The 19698-nt window shown below is 42.2% G+C and overlaps 2 protein-coding genes across 4 annotated transcripts in view; one reads left to right on the top strand and one right to left on the bottom strand.

Moving 5' to 3' along the window:
• The window catches only part of SLC51B (SLC51 subunit beta), a 206801-nt gene that overhangs the window by 171775 nt on the left and 15328 nt on the right, over nucleotides 1-19698 (top strand). For both annotated transcript variants that reach the window (XM_073799833.1, XM_033851818.2), the window contains one exon: nucleotides 5293-5419. The gene's annotated coding sequence lies outside the window, so the exon portion shown is untranslated. The remainder of the gene's footprint in view (nucleotides 1-5292; nucleotides 5420-19698) is intronic.
• The window catches only part of MTFMT (mitochondrial methionyl-tRNA formyltransferase), a 43864-nt gene that overhangs the window by 13088 nt on the left and 11078 nt on the right, over nucleotides 1-19698 (bottom strand). The window contains exons 1-4 of one of the 2 annotated variants that reach the window (XM_004329593.4): nucleotides 5851-6116; nucleotides 3741-3950; nucleotides 2137-2259; nucleotides 293-395 (exon numbers count right to left, since the gene is read on the bottom strand). In XM_004329593.4, coding sequence (XP_004329641.1) covers nucleotides 293-395; nucleotides 2137-2259; nucleotides 3741-3950; nucleotides 5851-6089 — 675 coding nt within the window. In that variant the 5' untranslated portion in view covers nucleotides 6090-6116. Of the gene's footprint in view, nucleotides 1-292; nucleotides 396-2136; nucleotides 2260-3740; nucleotides 3951-5850; nucleotides 6117-19698 lie in introns of those variants that run through there. The other variant, XM_073799756.1, reaches the window with a different exon arrangement.

Raw genomic sequence — 19698 nt, forward strand, 5'->3', positions numbered from 1 at the left:
AGTACGTCTATGAGACTAAGGAGAGTGAAAATGGGAAGAATAGTCTAAAAGCCTCACCATGAAATGTAACAGACCATATAAAACCACATATTTCACTCAAAAGCTTTGATTAAGTACATACTCTGTGTAAATTCTCAAAGACTAACATAAGATCACAAAAGCCATGCTAATTTTTAGGAAGCCAGGGATAGAAACCACTTTTTAAAGAGAAGCTTAGAATCACACATCATAAAATTGTTCTTTTCATCATAACCACTTAGGAAACAAGCAGGGGGATATTGGAAAACTGTACCATGTTGGCACCCAGTCTTGACAGCACTGCTTCCAAATCCTTTGTGGTGCTCTTGGGTGGTACAGGAACCGTTTCCTGTTTGAGAATTGGGCCTACATCAAACCTACCAAAAAATCAAAAGCAAATAATAACATGATTACTGACTATTTCTTAAGATCAATATGTTTGTCTACATGAATGTTTATATACCACAAGGACAGTTTTTTTCTTTGTTCAGGTGGGTTTTGTTTTGTTTTGTTTTTTTAGGCCACACAGTGCGGCTTATGGGATCTTAGTTCCCTGACCAGGGATCGAACCCGGGCCCGCTGCAGTGGAAGTGCAGAGTCCTAACCACTGGAAGGCCAGGAAATTCCCCCACAAGGATAGTTTAACCGTGGCCATGAATGTGACTATTAGCCATTGGCAAGGGAGAAATGTAAGTTTGAAAGAAGGGAGAGCAACATTAGCATGTTACTAATATCACTTTAGTCTATCAACTAGTTTAAGCGCATTAACTTTTCACCATTCTCTGCATTTTCATCTGCTTTATTCTCGAGTACCATTTTCTGGTCATTTATGGAGTCAATACTTGAGCTTAACAAAATTAAATTCTAATACAGTCATTTTACTAAGCTATTAAAATTTTAAAAATTAAAATCCATAAAATTAAAAAAAAAGAAAGAAGGGAGAGCAAAATCTGGCCTATATTTAGATTTTAGGTTTATTATTTCACAAAGGAAAAAGGTTGCATATCAGGGATTTAATTGCAACTACAAATAATTCTATCATTAGTAGTAAATAGTACAAAAAAAAATCTCTAATTATATAATGAAAGTACAGAGCAAAGAATATGTTTTCCAAGGAAGTACAACTAGGAATTTACAATCATTCCTTCCTGTATTTCCTTTCTCAAAGGACAAGAGTTTTGCCTGAATTATAATCAATAGTGATTATAAGTAGGTACAAGGGTATTTGCATTCCCATAAGTCTTATATTCAATATTTTGTATCAAGCTCTGCAAATATTGGCCATCAGCTTTTATTAGAAATATATTTTGTTTTAATACTTAACTTTGTGTTCTGTTAACTCCATTTTTAACCTATGAGCTTTAATAAAATGCTTATTATGAAAAGTTACAAACATTCCAAAAACAGAATGAACAGTCTAAGGAATCGCCATATACACATCTCCCAGATTTGAGAATTACCAAAGTTTCGCCACTCTTGTTTCATCTGCCCCTCCCCTCTTTTTTTTTTTTTTGAAGTAAGTTAAAGCAAATCCCAGATATTGACTTGGTCTTGTGAACTCGTGAATTTTTCTTCTCTATGGGGACGTTAGGTGATAATAGGCAGAGGCATAATACACTCCTAAAACAATTTAAAATAATTGTTTCTTAGATTGTAGGTATAATTTTAAAAAACATTTAAGACAATTATATAACACATTGGTATACAACGTATTCTTACTTCAGGTTCCAAAAAATTTTTGACCATAGAAACCAAAGCCAGCAGAACAGAGATTCATAACTAATATACAAAAATCCATCTCTCATCTACACAACATCGTTTATAGAAATCCAGTTGTTAATAATTTATTTCAATTAACAAGTTTAAAGAGACACTGTGTAAATGCCAAAACACATGTGGTTTATGTTAGAAACCAGGAAGAAACCCAGGAGTTAGAGAAATTAGTACTCTAGTACACTCTAATTTATTACTAATTTCTAACTCCTGATTAGAAATTAGGAGTTAGAAATTAGTAATAAATTAGAGTGATTAGTACCCACTCATCCACCTCCACTTCCCCCCAGGCAGACTGACATCAACATTCAACATCACAAAAAGTCTCAAGAAAATATGCTCTACCTTTTAGGTCTAATTTGCATAATCGTTACTCCAGCAACCGTGTCTCCGTGCAAGACCGTATGGATTATAGGGGCTGGACCACGCCACCTCGGGAGGCAACTGGGATGGACATTCAAGATGCCACTGAGTTAGAAAAGGCAGGAAATTAGTATGCAAGTGGGCTTTTTACCATTTAATTTACTGCTACCTAAACTAATACGCACTTTTCATCATTAAACTTGCCCAGAAATGTTGAAAAACAGTTAAATCTAGTCTCATACCAACTGAAGCAGGAGTCAGAGCTAAGTTCAACTTTCCTACCATAAGAGACCAATGAAACTCAATTAAAAAAAGAGCAGGAACAACTATTCATTGTTCTGAAGATGTTCCAGCTTCGCAATTCGAGACATAGCTCGCAACGTCTGGGAGTTTTTAAAGACAAAAAATGTGTTTTTTACTATATGAGAAAAACCACTCAAATCCAATCGTGCATCTCATGGACAATGTGAATTATACGTATAGCTTAGTTACATAATTACCCTCACTTCACTTAGTTTGTATATAGAGTTCCTAAGACAAGCTTCTTAAATCCCCATCTAATGATTTATTCACGTTTGCTGTTTATCCCTATACACCTTTTACCCATTAATGAGCAATTTTAATAATTTACTCATCTGTCATTAGTTTAATGTCTCCATCAGCATGAGTATACACTTGACAGTGCCTATGTGTATACATATATTCTAAATTCCACTGTTCAGCCCAGTCTCATTCCTCCAACAAATATTTACTGAGCACAATCCATGTTCTGGCACTAAGTGCTGGGGATATAAGCAACAGTGAACCACACAGAAAAAAAAAAAATTCTGCCCTCACAGGCCAATATAAGGACTTGACTTGTATTCTGAGCAAGATGGAAAACCACCAGAGAATTTTGAGCAGAGCGACATGATCTGACGTATGTTTTAAAAGGATCACTTTGGTGTTGGGTGGTAAAAGACTGAGAGGGCCAAAGACAAAAGTGGAGACCACTTAGGAGGCTACTGCAGTATGACAGCCAAGAGTGGTGGCAGAGGAAGTGATGAGAATCAGACATTCTAGAGAGATTTCAAAGGCACAGCCCATAGGATTTCCTGATAGATTGGATGCGTGGTGTGAGATAAGGAATTAAGAATAATGCCAAGGCTTTGGGTCCGAGCAACTTAAAGGCTGGAGTTACCATGTACTGAGATGAAGATTATGGGAAGGAGCAGGTTTTGGGGTGAAAGTTCAGGAATGTTGTTTTGGACATCTTACATGTAAGGTGCCTATCAGACATCCAAGCAGAGCTGCGGAGGAGGCAGGGGGTATCAGGGGCCTGGAGTTCAGGGAGAGAGAACTGGAGGGACACATCTGGCAGTTATTAGCATACATATGGAATTTAAATGAGGGTGGGTGAGAGCCCATAGATAGTGATAAAGAGTATCACACATTTTAACAATTCATGCCACTAATAAAACCTTTTATTTTAAGAGAAAATACTAAAGAAAGCAGAATTAAGTTCAAGTTAATGCACTTTATAGATACCAGATCCATATATAAAGACCGAGGTCTCTACACTGTTTTTCCTTACAAATAAAACTTACTAGGGAAATTTAAGAATAAGAGCCTCACTCAAAAGCCGGCCAAATGAAGCTACCACTCCAACATCATATTCTCCAGATCCCACATCCGGCCACTCATACACTGGAAGCTGAGATTGGACAGCATATTGCTTCACCGGCAGTCTTTTTGGTGATGGGGAGGGAACTGTGACCACCTCCAAGTTTTCAATTAACTCTTCCCCTTTGTTTTCCCTAAAATGGAAAGATTAGAAGAAAATGTGACAGTGTTAAGAAAATGTCGGAAAGCTAAACTACTTCACACATTTCTAAGGCATTTTTATGATTAAATTAAGAAAGCATTTAAGGGTAAATGATTAAAACTAGTGCAACTGAGAGACTAAAGTTTTATTTTTATTTAATTTTAATTGTTTTAAATTTAAAGAGCCACAAGTGGCTACTGGCTACTGTTTGGACTGTTATGGTTGTAGAAATTTCCTGTGCATGAAGAAACATATACAGTACAGACATTTTACACAATTGTAATATTATATATACTGTCCTGCATTTTGTTTTTTTCTCTTAACACTATGTATGCTATTATGTGAGTCTTTTTAAAAAATGGGTTAAATATACATTTGTTTGTATATGCATCAAACATTTCTAGAACAGGAAACTGAAAACAGTGGCTATCTTTGAAGAGAACTGGGGACTGGGAGAAAGAGATGGAAGGAACTGACTTTCCATTTTATATCTTTTGAATTTTTTACTATAACGACGTTATTCAAACAATACTTAAAAAAATATATATATACATATATATGTGTGTGTGTATATATATATATATATATATATATATACATATACACACACACACACACACACACCATGGGCATCATTCCATGACATTATATGTAGCACTACCTCATTTTTTTAACCTGCTGCAAAGTATTCCAGTGCCTGGGGCTGTTTATTTATTTATTTAGCAGGTACTGCATCATGCAGGTACATCATCATAAATGTTGAGGATTTATGAGAAAAGGAATAGACAGGAGGGCCCAAAAGAAAAAGTGCAGAAGTACTGGAGCTGCCAAGTGAAGCATCAGCAGAAGCGTCAGGATACATGCAGTGAGAGATGCAGGAGGCCATACACGGAAAGTAGCATGTAGAGAGTGTATTACGGAGGTGTGCAAAGGGAACATGTGTGAAGGAAGTGTTTCAGGGTGTGTTACAGAGGGGAGTGTGTGAAGGGGGAAATACAAGGGGATTCATGAATGAGTCAACATCAGGGTCTGCTGGGAAGTATTTGTAGAGAAGACTTGATGGAGAGAGATGACAGAAATGAGTGTGAGGGTGCATCAGGAAAAAACGGAGTGGGGAAATAAAAAATGGAGGCTGGGGAAAGGAGACAGAGCAGGATATATGGGCATAGCCACCACATACCATGGACTTTCAGGACAGGCTGGATCTCAATTACTTTTGTCCAGGAAACACAATTTGTTAAATTTTAGAAATACTAAATGTATACCTAAGAGTTCTGATTTATAAATTTATTCATAGGAAAACAGTTCGTTTTTGTACTATGTCTTCATTTCAGTCTCAGAAAACTGGATCCGGTTGTATACAGGGAGGCGATGGGGAGCGAAGGCGTGAGGCAAGCGTGTGCAGAGGGATGGATGCCTGTGCCTGGGAAGAAGCCCAAAGGATTAGATGATACAAATCAGGTGAGTAGGAAGAAGTGGAAAGGGGAGGTCTTTGAAGTCAGAGCCCGTTTTAGTACCAACCTGCTCAGCTGATGACCCTGGGCAATCTCTTAACCTCTCTGGGCTACGGTTTACATGCTAAACGGGCAGGGAGGTGGTGGGACTGGACGGAGATGATGCAGGTAAAGCAACGAGCGCGGCCTTGGCACCGCGGGGCGCCCGGTGGCGCTCAGAGCGCGGAAGGAGTCGGGCGTGTAGACCGGACAGGACCAGGCGGGCGCCCAAGGGCTGACCGAGCACCTTCCGGGAGCCCGGAGACGCCGAGATCTGGGCCCACACCCCTCCGGCGCAGCTGCTTTCCCCGACTAGGAGTCCAAACCCTCGAGGCCGGCCGCAGTGGCTCCACAGCCGCGTCCTCGACCCCCGGGCCTCCCAATCCCTGGCCCCGGTACCTGGCGGCCTGCAGCGCCCGCAGCGTTTCGCGGGCGAACTGGTCAGTGCCGAAAAAGAGCACCCGCCAAGGCGGCTTCTCGCGGACTCGAGCGCCCCGGCCGTCCTCCCCGCCAGAGGATCCGCTCAGGCCGAGCAGGGTTCGCCACTGAGGGCTCGGCCTCCTGCCCGCGCCGCCGCCGCCGCTGCTGCCGCCGCCGCCTGGCAGGGGCCCCCAGCAGCAGCGTACCAGAACCCTCATTGCCTCCGCGGGCGGCCGACCCTGCGCACGCGCGTTGTGGTGGGCGGAGCAGGAGCTAGGCAGGAGGGGCGGGGCCGGGGAGGAAACCCGATGGGCGAGGTCTTTCAGCGACTGGGGCGGGGCTTGCCTGATTGCAGGCGCGGCAGATGAAGGAATTTGCCGGTTCAAGTGTCCCCGTGACTTTTGTTGCATTTGTTTGCACGATTTAGCCAATCTCCCCAAACAACTCTTTTGGAACAAATCATATGAGTTTTCAGACGACGAAATCTCATTTATTTTTTTATTTCTGTATCATTTTCTCAGCCATTATAACTAATATTTACTAGAAGCCATGCTTTGGCTAAGCATTTTATATATCTGTTAGTTTAGTTAATCCTCATATCAACTGTACCAGGTAGATATTATTACAACCATTTTACTGAAGAGGATCTGAGGCTCCGTGAAATTAAGGTAATTACCTATGTAGGATCCTCACAGCTAGCCCCATGTAGCTCCAAATTCTGTGATCCTAACCATTTGGCCTTCATAGCAATCCTATGTACTAGGGAAGTCAATGTCCCCTTTTTGCCCCTGAGGAAACGGAGGCTTAATTCTTGTTCGTAGTCACTCTGGTGAATCAAAGGCCTGCTCTTGCCCGTACCCCGTGGGTTCCCTCCCACACCGAGGGATATCATAGAAGAGACTCTTAAGGAAAATGGGCAGGGGAAGCTGTCCTCAGAAGACCTCTAAAGATCTTTAGTGCTTAGATTCTGTATTCCTGAGGCCTATGCAGTGGCCTTCTCCTTGAGGATGGTCACACATCCTGGCTGTTGAGTGGAGACCAGATTCTCTTCTAGTTTTACTGCCCTCCCCACCTCTCTTCCTCTCTAAATGCTATCCATTCTTCAATGCCAAGGTCAGACATCCTTCCTGAAGACTTGAGCTCTTGCTTGCATGGACTTAATGTCTTTCTCTATGTGCCCTTTTAATGCTCTGTGGGGACCTCTGCTTCTCACACAATTTGGAATTACTGAGAGAGTTGTCTAATGTATGCATAGACATTGACAAATTCACCTGTGTGTTGAATAGAAAAGAGAGAGGCAAAGAGAAAGGGAGGGAGTGTATTTCCAGTGATTCTGTTCATCTGATCATATATGAGATGAGGAGCTAACTGAGATCCCAACCTTCTATTCCTACAATCAAGTTCTCTTGTAGTATCCTCTCTTAGGGTAAGTGAAATATGATTCTAATATTTTAAAAATGGTCTTTTCCCATACAACATGATCTATAAATACAACCCAAATACTCATTTAGGTTTTCGCCTTAGACTCTGGCTGCTGTCTAAAGAGTGACTCTTCGTATTTGTCTTTATGTAATTTCTCTCCTTGAGTTAGAGAGCCTGAATTATGCTACAATTTATTTTTGGCAGCCCAAATTCTCCACAGGTAGCCCCGCCCCACAGAGCTGCCTTGAGCCACTCACAGCGCCCTCTGCCGAGCACATACCGACGGCTCAGTCTGAAGGGCCAACGCCAATCTGTTTTCTTTCCTCCATAGAGTTGGCTCCTACCGCCGACATCTAATTTTCTAGTGGGTGGTCTTTTGATTTTTAGTAAACTTATTTTTTAAAAACTGAACATGAATTTATTGTAACAGCTTAAGTTTTCCCAGGATGCTAAAATGGAAATCTTTCTGAAACTCTTGGTGGTAAATTGGGTTTGTATTGGGGGTGGGGGAGTCCATTTCCAAGCCCAGACAAATCCACGTCTGGAGCTACTATAAAGCACACAGAGAAAATGAGGACGTTAGCTCCTAACGGCAAGGAGTTTTAGGTAAGAAGTTAAGACGCCCAGAAAGCACATCCAAGAGGACTGGGCTATAATAGAACCCAGATAATGCTAATTTGGCTGGTGCTCCAGTTTCCAGAAATTCTCTCCCCTGATGAATGGAGTATGTGTGCATTTGAATCAGTGAAATTACTCCAGTTTCTGAGTCTGGGTGACAAGAGATTGACAGAGAGGAAGAACTGCTTGGTGGTAACCATGATGACTTTCAGCTTTGCTTTGAAACTGAAGTGATGAGACAAGCAAGTGGAGATGTTTGGTAGAAATCTAGAATGTGAGACTGGCCTCCATGACTAGGGCGGGTGAGAGAGCTGATCCTGGAGTGTGAGGAAGCAGGAAACATCCCCTCTCCCTATTCCCCATCATCCCACCCTAAACCTATGTGTGTATGATTTCTGAGGAGTCGGGAGACCTGCCACAGAGAGAGAGAGAGAGAGAGAGAGTGTGTGTGTGTGTGTGTGTAATTAGCCCGTTGGTGTTGAGAGTCAAAAAGGGGAGCAGCCGGAGCCCTGGGAAAGATGAAGCAGGGGCATGAGAGGAAAATGGTCAGAAGGACTTCCCCCATGGTCCAGTGTTTAAGACTTGCGCTTCCACTGCGGGGGGCAAGTGTTCAATGCCTGGTCGGGGAAGTGCCACGTGCCGCGCGGTGAGGCCAAAAAAGGGCGGGGGGGGGGGATTCTGGTTGGTATGTGGCTGATGCTTGAGTCCACAGAATTCCTGCATGTGCCCTGGGAGGCAATGCCACATGTGACCAGGGGGAGAGTTGCCATACACAGGCATCGCGCCAATGTCAGCGGCAGGAACTGAACGGAGGGACGCAAGCCAGCGATGCCTTCTGGGATGCGGCCCCTTAGTGCGAAGTTCCATATACGGCCATCTACTGCCTGTGGTTGCATCAGAAGCCCACAAGGGGGCGCTGCGCACTAATTTCCCATCACAGCGTGGTGGACACGCTTCAGAGCTTCTGACTCCCGTTTGTCTGTCTGACTGTCTGTGTTGTTAGGGCCCTTTGTGGTCTCAGTAGATATCACTTCCTAATTTGTCCAGCTGCTCTGTAAAGAAGCAAGGCCACCCGCTAGGGAAGGACCGGGACATGCTGGCCACCCCCATCTCTTAACACCCGCCTCAGCTCTTACAGATAATACACAAATGTTAAAGAGGCAGTTCTATGCAACAGACTCTCTCCCACCAGGGTGGCCTGGGATGCCTTTCCGTCCCAGGGAAGAGCTTAAGAGGCAGTGTGGGCCCACAGGACTGGGTGTCCTTGAGGAGAGAGACTGGAGAGGTTACATGACAGCTGAAGGATGCCAGAGACGCAGGAAGGGAAGCCAGATGTGGTATTATAGGAATGAGAAGCAGTCTAGGGATAAGAGAAAGGGTTAAGAAAGTTTCTTTTTGCTGCCCATAGTCAACCTAGTAAAGCAAGAGAAATATCAAAATAGGCTTAAAGAGATCAAATCATAAAATCTTCGGTTGTTTCTCAGCCCCTTCCCCCCAAGCAAAAGAGCTGTGCTATATTAACAAAGGGAGAGTACAATTTCTTTTTATAAACTACCTTTGCCTATCCACAAGGAAATTGACAAGATAGTAAAGCCTCTCACATTTAATGGAGCTCATAATTTGACTAGTCTAGAGGCTGGTTATCACTTACATAAATTTAGAACAAGGGTTTCAAGAACTCTTGGGAAAATAAAAGGAGGAAGAAAGAAACAAGTGTCCAAAAAGAACAATACATTTTAGTTAATAGAAGGTGTCTGGGACTTCCCTAGTGGTGTAGTGGCTAAAAATCCGCCTGCCAGTGCAGGGGACACGGGTTCGAGCCCTGGTCCGGGAAGATCCCACCTGCCGCGGAGCAACTAAGCCCGTGCGCCACAACTACGGAGACCATGCACCACAACTACTGAAGCCCGTGTGCCTAGAGCCCGTGCTCTGCAACAAGAGAAGCCACTGCAATGAGAAGCCCGCTCACCACAACGAAAAGTAGCCCCCACTCACAGCAACTAGAGAAAGCCCGCGCACAGCAACAAAGACCCAACCAGCCAAAAATGAATAAATTAATTAATTTAAAAAAAAAAGGTGTCTGGTTACTAAGACAACATAGGAAATGAAAGATATCCAAATAGATATTAGACTAGCCCTGAGAAATCTTTCTATATAAGACTTAAAAAAATAAATTTGTTTATTTTTTATTTATTTATTTTTGGCTGCATTGGGTCTTCGTTGCTGTGCGGGCTTTCTCTAGTTGCTGTACACGGGCTTCTCATTGCAGTGGCTTCTCTTGTTGTGGAGCACGGGCCCGGGCGCGAGGGCTTCAGTAGTTGTGGCACACGGGCTTAGTAGTTGTGGCTCGAGGGCTCTAGAGCGCAGGCTCAGTAGTTGTGGCGCACAGGCTTAGCTGCTCCGCGGCATGTGGGATCTTCCCCAACCAGGGCTCGAACCCGTGTCCCTTGCACTGCAGATTCTTAACCACTGTGACACCAGGGAAGCCTTTCATTGCTTTTTATAGCTGATTAATATTCCATTGCTTATTCAATTCATCAGTCAAGGGACATTGGGTTGTTTCTACTTGTTAATTATTATGAATAATACTGCTATGAACATTCATGTGCAAGGTTTTGTGTGGACATATGTTTTCAATTTTCTTGGGTATAGACCTAGGAGTGGAATTGCCGGGTCAAGTGGTAACTTCACATTCTTCTTTTAGAAGAACTGTCAAGGTGTTTTCCAAAGTGGCTGCACCATTTTATATTCCCACCAGCAGTGTATGACAGCGTGCCAGCAATCTTTCCTGATACTTCAGGGAATTAACTCATGAGTTCTGGCCTTTTGGTGTGAATTGACTTTGCCTGGCAGGCTGTACCAGAGCACTTAAATCCCAGAATTTCTGGAACGCCTTTATCTAGAAGCAGATAAATTTTTAAACACGGACAGCTGACCCAATATTTGACTACAGAGAATTCATCATGTAGGACTGAATGAAACCAGTGACAGAATGTAGATTGCGTTGTCTTGGAATGTTTTTGGTACTTTTCTACTGTTCTATATTCTGCTAGGCATATGATTGATTAAGGGCCTTTTTATTGCATCTCTAACCTTCAGTTTAGCAGGCTTTAACTCTTCAAACTGAAAGAAACTCTCTCTCTTAACAGGCATAGTTAAAGGAACTATTACCCTAAATCTCCTTGATTATTAGCTTTGTGAATCATCCTCCCTTTAGCTGGTATTTTATTTCAGATGATCCCTCAAGATTCATGAAAGAAATAATATTGTGTACTTCAGATCATCCAGTTTTTCGAAGCCAGGGACTAAATGCCTCAGAATACCTGCCCACATTGTCATACCCTATTAGAGTCCAGGAGGTATAAAATGTCCTTCTCTGTAGCACTATCCATAATGGAGGTCAGGAAGGCCCCTGCTTTCCAGGGAGGTTATTGGCATAAGTTCAATAAGAATTGGTTCTCCTTCCCACCAAAGTATGATTGGAAAATCCAAATGAGTAACCAAGTCCAGCCAGGAGGGTCATATTTAGAGATGAATTTCTTTTTATGAGTTTTAAACCTTCCCATGGATAGGAAACAAGGACTGCATTTTATATATGGAAATGATGCTGTAAAACCCTTCAAGGAAATGGCTTATGGAGTCACAACCTTACAGGTAGTAAAGGCTGACACTTCTAGACAGGCCAGAAACATTCACAAACTTCAGGGAGCTGGAGAAGAGATGTGGAAACTGATGACCAAACCTGGTGAGGTGAATTAGATTGTGCTTGATTTCTGTCCTCAGAGCAAACACACTGATAAGTTCAGTAGAAAGCACTTCTGGTGGAAGAAATGGAAACTCAACCCTACGGCTTTGTAACATTTACAGGCAAAAGTTAACTTTCTGCTTCTAACCTTATAGGTCTAATTTTGTTCACCATTCAGCAAAGAGGCTTTGTGCATTTATAGATGCCACTCGTTGCACCCCTGAATTAAAACATGACACACAGAATAACACTTACATGATTCAGGCTCATAAACTGCATGAGATAGTTACCACCAGACTGAAATACCATACAATATTTGTTTAGAAATTCCCCCCAACCCTCCTACACTGTTGGTGGGAATGTAAGTTGGTGCACCCACTATGGAAAACAGTACGGAGGTTCCTCAAAAACCTAAAAATACAGTTGCCATATGATCCAGCAATCCTACTCCTGGCATATATTTGGATAAAACTATAATTCAAAAAGATACATGCAGGGCTTCCCTGGTGGCACAGTGGTTAAGAATCCGCCTGCCATTGCAGGGGACACGGGTTCAAGCCCTGGTCCGGGAAGATCCCACATGCCGCGGAGCAACTAAGCCCGTGAGCCACAACTACTGAGCCTGTGCTCTAGAGCCCACGAGCCACAACTACTGAGCCCACGCACCACATCTACTGAAGCCCACGCACTCTAGAGCCTGTGCTCTGCAACAAGAGAAGCCACCGCAATGAGAAGCCCGCGCACCACAACGAAGAGTAACCCCCGCTCGCTGCAACTAGAGAAAGCCTGCGCACAGCAAAAGACCGAACACAGCCAAAAATAATAAATAAGTAAAAATAAATAAATTTATTTTAAAAAAAAGATACATGCACCCCTATATTCATAGCAGCTCTATTCACAATAGCCAAGACGTGGAAGCAACCTAAGTGTCCATCAACAGATGAATGGATAAAGAAGATGTGGGGACTTCCCTGGTGGTGCAGTCATTAAAAATCCGCCTGCCGATGCAGGGGACACAGGTTCAATCTCTGGTCCGGGAAGATCCCACATGCTGCAGAGCAACTAAGCTCATGCACCACAACTACTGAGCCTGTGCTCTAGAGCCTGAAAACCACAACTACTGAGCCCCCGTGCCACAACTACTGAAGTCCGTGCACCTAGAGCCCATGCTCTGCAAAAGAGAAGCCATCGCAATGAGAAGTCCGCGCACTGCAATAAAGAGTAGCCCCCGCTCGCCACAACTAGAGAAAGCCTGCATGCAGCAGCAAAGACCCAACACAGCCAAAAAAATAAATTAAATAAATTTTTTTAAAAAAGGGAAGATGTGGTATAAATATACAATGGAACACTACTCAGCCATGAAAAAGAACCAAATAATGCTATTTGCAGCAATATGGATGGACCTACAGATTATCATACTAAGTGAAGTAAGTCGGAAAGACAAATACCATGATATCACTTATATGTGGAATCTAAAATATGACACAAATGAACTTATCTATGAAACAGAAACAGACTCACAGATATAGAGAACAGATTTGTGGTTACCAAAGGGGAGGGGGCTGAGGGAGGGATGGAGTGGGAGTTTGGGGTTAGCAGATGCAAACTATAATATTATATATAGAATGGGGGGAGATTGGTTCAAGATGGCGGAGAAGAAGGATGTGCTCTCACTCCCTCTCGCGAGAGCACCGGAGTCACAACTAACTGCTGAACAACCATTGACAGGGAGACGCTGGAACTCACCAAAAAAGATACCCCACATCCAAAGACAAAGGAGAAGCCGTAATGAGATGGTAGGAGGGGCACAATCACGATAAAATCAAATCCCATAACTGCTGAGTGGGTGACTCTCAAACTGGAGAACACTTATACCACAGAAGCCCACCCACTGGAGTAAAGGTTCTGAGCCCCACGTCAGGCTTCCCAACCTGGGGGTCCGGCAATGGGAGGAGGAATTCCTAGAGAATCAGACTTTGAAGGCTAGCGGGATTTGATTGCAGGACTTCGAGCGGACTGGGGGAAACAGAGACTCCACTCTTGGAGGGCACACACAAAGCAGTGTGTGCATCGGGACCCAGGGAAAGGAGCAGTGACCCCACAGGAGACTGAACCAGACCTACCTGCTAGTGTTGGAGGGTCTGCTGCAGAGGCGGGGGGTGGCTGTGTCTCACAGTGAGGACAAGGACACTGGCAGCAGAAGTTCTGGGAAGTACTCCTTGGCGTGAGCCCTCCCAGAGTCTGCCATTAGCCCCACCAAAGAGCCTGGGTAGGCTCCAGGGTTGGGTCGCCTCAGGCCAAACAACCAACAGGGAGGGAACCCAGCCCCACCCATTAGCAGACAAGTGGATTAAAGTTTTACTGAGCTCTGCCCAAAAGAGCAACAGCCGGCTCTACACACCACCAGTCCCTCCCATCAGGAAACTTGCTCAAGCCTCTTAGATAGCCTCATCCACCAGAGGGCAGACAGCAGAAGCAAGAAGAACTACAGGGGCTTCCCTGGTGGTGCAGTGGGTGAGAGTCCACCTGCCGATGCAGGGAACACGGGTTCGTGCCTCGGTCCGGGAAGATCCCACATGCTGCAGAGCGGCTGGGCCCGTGAGCCATGGCCGCTGAGCATGCGCGTCCAGAGCCTGTGCTCCGCAACGGGAGAGGCCACAGCAGTGAGAGGCTCGCGTACTACCAAAAAAAAAAAAAAAAAAGAACTACAATCCTGCAGCCTGTGGAGAAAAACCCACATTTACAGAAAGATAGACAAGACGAAAAGGCAGAGGGCTATGTACCAGATGAAGGAACAAGATAAAACCCCAGAAAAACAACCAAATGAATGGAGACAGGCAACCTTCCAGAAAAAGAATTCAGAATAATGATAGTGAAGATGATCCAGGACCTCAGAAAAAGAATGCAGGCAAAGATCGAGAAGATGCAAGAAATGTTTAACAAAGACCTAGAAGAATTAAAGAACAAACAAACAGATGAGCAATACAATGACTGAAATGAAAGCTTCACTAGAAGGAATCAATAGCAGAAAAACTGAGGCAGAAGAACGGATAAGTGACCTGGAAGACAGAATGGTGGAATTCACTGCTGTGGAACAGAATAAAGAAAAAAGAATGAAAAGAAATGAAAACAGCCTAAGAGACCTCTGGGACAACATTAAACACAACAACATTCACATTATAGGGGTCACAGAAGGAGAAGAGAGAGAAAAAGGACCGGAGAAAATATTTGAAGAGATTATAGTCAAAAACTTCCCTAACATGGAAAAGGAAATAGCCGTCCAAGTCCAGGAAGTGCAGAGAGTCTCATACAGGATAAACCCAAGGAGAAACACGCTGAGACACATGGTAATCAAATTGGCAAAAATTAAAGACAAAGAAAAATTATTGAAAGCATCAAGGGAAAAATGACAACATACAAGGGAACTCCCATAAGGTTAACAGCTGATTTCTCAGCAGAAACTCTACAAGCCAGAAGGGAGTGGCATGACATACTTAAAGTGATAAAAGGGAAGAAACTACAACCAAGATTACTCTACCTGGCAAGGATCTCATTCAGATTCGATGGAGAAATCAAAAGCTTTACAGACAAGCAAAAGCTAAGAGAATTCAGCACCACCAAACCAGCTCTACAACAAATGCTAAAGGAACTTCTCTAACTGGGAAACACAAGAGAAGAAAAGGATCTACAACAACAAACCCAAAACAATTAAGAAAATGGTAATAGGAACATACCTGTTGATAATTATCTTAAACGTGAATGGATTAAATGCTCCAGCCAAAAGACACAGGCTTGCTGAATGAATACAAAAACAAGACCCATATATATGCTGTCTACAAGAGACCCACTTCAGAACTAGGGACACATACAGACTGAAAGTGAGGGGATGGAAAAAGATATTCCATGCAAAGGGAGATCAAAAGAAAGCTGGAGTAGCAATACTCATATCAGATAAAATAGACGTTAAAATAAAGAATGTTACAAGAGACAAGGAAAGACACTACATAATGATCAAGGGTTCCATCCAAGAAGAAGATATAACAATTATAAATACATATGCACTCAACATAGGAGCACCTCAATACATAAGGCAACTGCTAACAGCTGTAAAAGAGGAAATCGACAGTAACACAATAACAGTGGGGGACTTTAACACCTCACTTACACCAGTGGACAGATCTTTCAAACAGAAAATTAATAAGGAAACACAAGCTTTAAATGACACAATAGACCAGATAGATTTCATTAATATTTATAGGACATTCCATCCAAAAACAGCAGATTACACTTTCTTCTCAAGTGCGCACGGAACATTCTCCAGGATAGATAATATCTTGTGTCACAAATCAAGCCTCAGTAAATTTAAGAAAATTGAAATCATATCAAGCATCTTTTCTGACCACAATGCTATGAGATTAGAAATGAATTACAGGGAAAACAACGTAAAAATCACAAACACATGGAGGCTAAACAATATGTTACTAAATAACCAAGAGATCACTGAAGAAATCAAAGAGGAAATCAAAAACTACCTAGAAACAAATGACAATGAAAACATGATGATCCAAAACCTATGGGAGGCAGCAAAAGCAGTTCTAAGAGGGAAGTTTATAGCTATACAAGCCTACCTCAAGAAACAAGAAAAATCTCAAATAAACAATCTAACCTTACGAACAAACAAAACCCAAAGTTAGCAGAAGGAAAGAAATCATAAAGATCAGAGCAGAAATAAATGAAATAGAAACAAAAAAACAATAGCAAAGCTCAATAAAACTAAAATCTGGTTCTTTGAGAAGATAAACAAAATTGATAAACCATTAGCCAGACTCATCAAGGAAAAGAGAGAGAGGACTCAAATCAATAAAATTAGAAATGAAAAAGGAGAAGTTACAACAAACACTGCAGAAATACAAAGCATCCTAAGAGACTACTACAAGCAACTCTATGCCAATAAAATGGACAACCTGAAAGAAATGGACAAGTTCTTAGAAAGGTATAACCTTCCAAGACTGAATCAGGAAGAGATAGAAAATATGAACAAACCAATCACAAGTAATGAAATTGAAACTGTGATTAAAAATCTTCCAACAGGGCTTCCCTGGTGGCACAGTGGTTGGGAGTCCACCTGCCGATGCAGGGGACATGGGTTCGTCCCCCGGTCCGGGAAGATCCCACATGCCAGTGGAGTGGCTGGGCCCGTGAGCCATGGCCACTGAGCCTGTGCGTCCGGAGCCTGTGCTCTGCAACGGTAGAGGCCACAGTGGTGAGAGGCCCGCATACCACAAAAAAAAAAAAAAAAAATTCCAACAAACAAAAGTTCAGGACCAGATGGCTTCACAGGTGAATTCTATTAAACATTTAGAGAAGAGTTAACACCCATCCTTCTCAAACTCTTCCAAAAAATTGCAGAGGAAGGAACATTCCCAAACTCATTCTATGAGGCCACCAACACGCTGATACCAAAACCAGACAAAGACACTACAAAAAAAGAAAATTACAGACCAATATCACTGATGAATATAGATGCAAAAATCCTCAACAAAATACTAGCAAACAGAATCCAACAACACATTAAAATGATCATACACCATAATCAAGTGGGATTTATCCCATGACCATTCTCACCACTATTATTCAACATAGTTTTGGAAGTCCTAGCCACAGCAATCAGAGAAGAAAAAGAAATAAAAGGAATACAAATTGGAAAAGAAGAAGTAAAGCTGTCACTCCTTGCAGACGACATGATACTATACGTAGAGAATCCTAAAGATGCCACCAGAAAACTACTAGAGCTAATCAATTGAATTTGGTAAGGTTGCAGGATACAGAATTAATGCACAGAAATCTCTCTCATTCCTATATACTAATGATGAAAAATCTGAAAGAAATTAAGGAAACACTCCCATTTACCATTGCAACAAAAAGAATAAAATACCTAGGAATAAACTTACCTAGGGAGACAAAAGACCTGTATGCAGAAAACTATAAGACACTGATGAAAGAAATTAAAGATGATACAAACAGAGAGATATACCATGTTCTTGGAGTGGAAGAATCAATATTGTGAAAATGACTATAGTACCCAAAGCAATCTACAGATTCAATGCAATCCTTATCTAATTACCAATGGCATTTTTTACAGAACTAGAACAAAAAAATCTTAAAATTTTTATGGAGACACAAAAGACCCTGAATAGCCAAAGCAGTCTTGAGGAAAAAAAACGGAGCTGGAGGAATCAGGCTCCCTGACTTCAGACTATACTACAAAGCTGCAGTCATCAAGACAATATGGTACTGGCACAAAAACAGAAATATAGATCAATGGAACAGGATAGAAAGCCCAGAGATAAACCCACACACCTATGGTCAACTAATCTATCACAAAGGAGGCAAGGATATACAATGGAGAAAAGACAGTCTCTTCAATAAGTGGTTCTGGGAAAACTGGACAGCTACATATAAAAGAATGAAATTAGAACACTCCCTAACACCATACACAAAAATAAACTCAAAATGGATTAGAGACCTAAATGTAAGACCGGACACTATAAAACTCTTAGAGGAAAACATAGGAAGAACACTCTTTGACATAAATCACAGCAAGATGTTTTATGATCCACCTCCTAGAGTAATGGAAATAAAAATAAACAAATGGGACCTAATGAAACTTAAAAGCTTTTGCACAGCAAAGGAAACTACAAACAAGACGAAAAGACACCCCTTAGAATGGGAGAAAAAATTTGCAAATGAATCAACAGACAGAAGATTAATCTCCAAAATACATAAACAGCTTATGCAGCTCAGTATTAAAAAAACAAACAACCCAATCCAAAAATGGGCAGAAGACCTAAACAGACATTTCTCCAAAGAAGACATACAGATGGCCAAGAAGCACATGAAAAGCTGCTCAACATCACTAATTATTAGAGAAATGCAAATCAAAACTACAATGAGGTATCACCTCTCACCAGTTAGAATGGGCATCATCAGAAAATCTACAAACAACAAACGCTGGAGAGGGTGTGGAGAAAAGGGAACCCTCTTGCACTGTTGGTGGGAATGTAAATTGATACAGCCACTATGGAGAACAGTATGGAGGTTCCTTAAAAAACTAAAAATAGAATTACCATATGACTCAGCAATCCCAATACTGGGCCTATACCCAGAGAAAACCATAATTCAAAAAGACACATGCAGGGCTTCCCTGCTGGCGCAGTGGTTGAGAGTCCACCTGCCGTTGCAGGGAACACAAGTTCGTGCCCCGGTCCGGGAAGATCCCACATGCCGTGGAGTGGCTGGGCCCGTGAGCCATGGCTGCTGAGCCTGCGCGTCCGGAGCCTGTGCTCCACAACATGAGAGGCCACAACAGTGAGAGGCCCGCGTACCGCAAAAAAAAAAAAAAAAGACACATGCACCCCAATGTTCATTGCAGCACTATTTAAAATAGCCAGGACATGGAAGCAACCTAAATGCCCATTGACAGATGAATGGATAAAGAAGATGTGGTACATATATACAATGGAATATTACTTAGCCATAAAAAGGAATGAAATTGGATCATTTATAGAGACGTGGATGGATCTAGAGACTGTCATACAGAGTGAAGTAAGTCAGAAAGAGAAAAACAAATATCGTATATTAACGCATGTATGTGGAACCTAGAAAAATGGTACAGATGAACTGGTTTGCAGGGCAGAAACTGAGACACAGATGTAGAGAACAAACGTATGGACACCAAGTGGGGGAAGTGGTGGGGGGGGTGGTGTGATGAATTGAGAGATTGGGATTGACATGTATATACTAATATGTATAAAATGGATAACTAATAAGAACCTGCTGTATAAAAAAATAAATAATATAAAATTTAAAAAAAGATGTAGTGTGTATGTGTGTGTATAAAAAATATTATATATACAATGAATAAACAAGATCCTACTGTATAGCACAGGAAACTATGTTCAGTATCCTGTGATTAAACCATAATGGAAAAGAATATGAAAAAGAATATATACATGTTTGTATAACTGAATCACTTTGCCATA

The sequence above is a fragment of the Tursiops truncatus genome, chromosome 2 (assembly GCF_011762595.2).
Source record: "Tursiops truncatus isolate mTurTru1 chromosome 2, mTurTru1.mat.Y, whole genome shotgun sequence".
NCBI classification, from domain to species: domain Eukaryota; kingdom Metazoa; phylum Chordata; class Mammalia; order Artiodactyla; family Delphinidae; genus Tursiops; species Tursiops truncatus.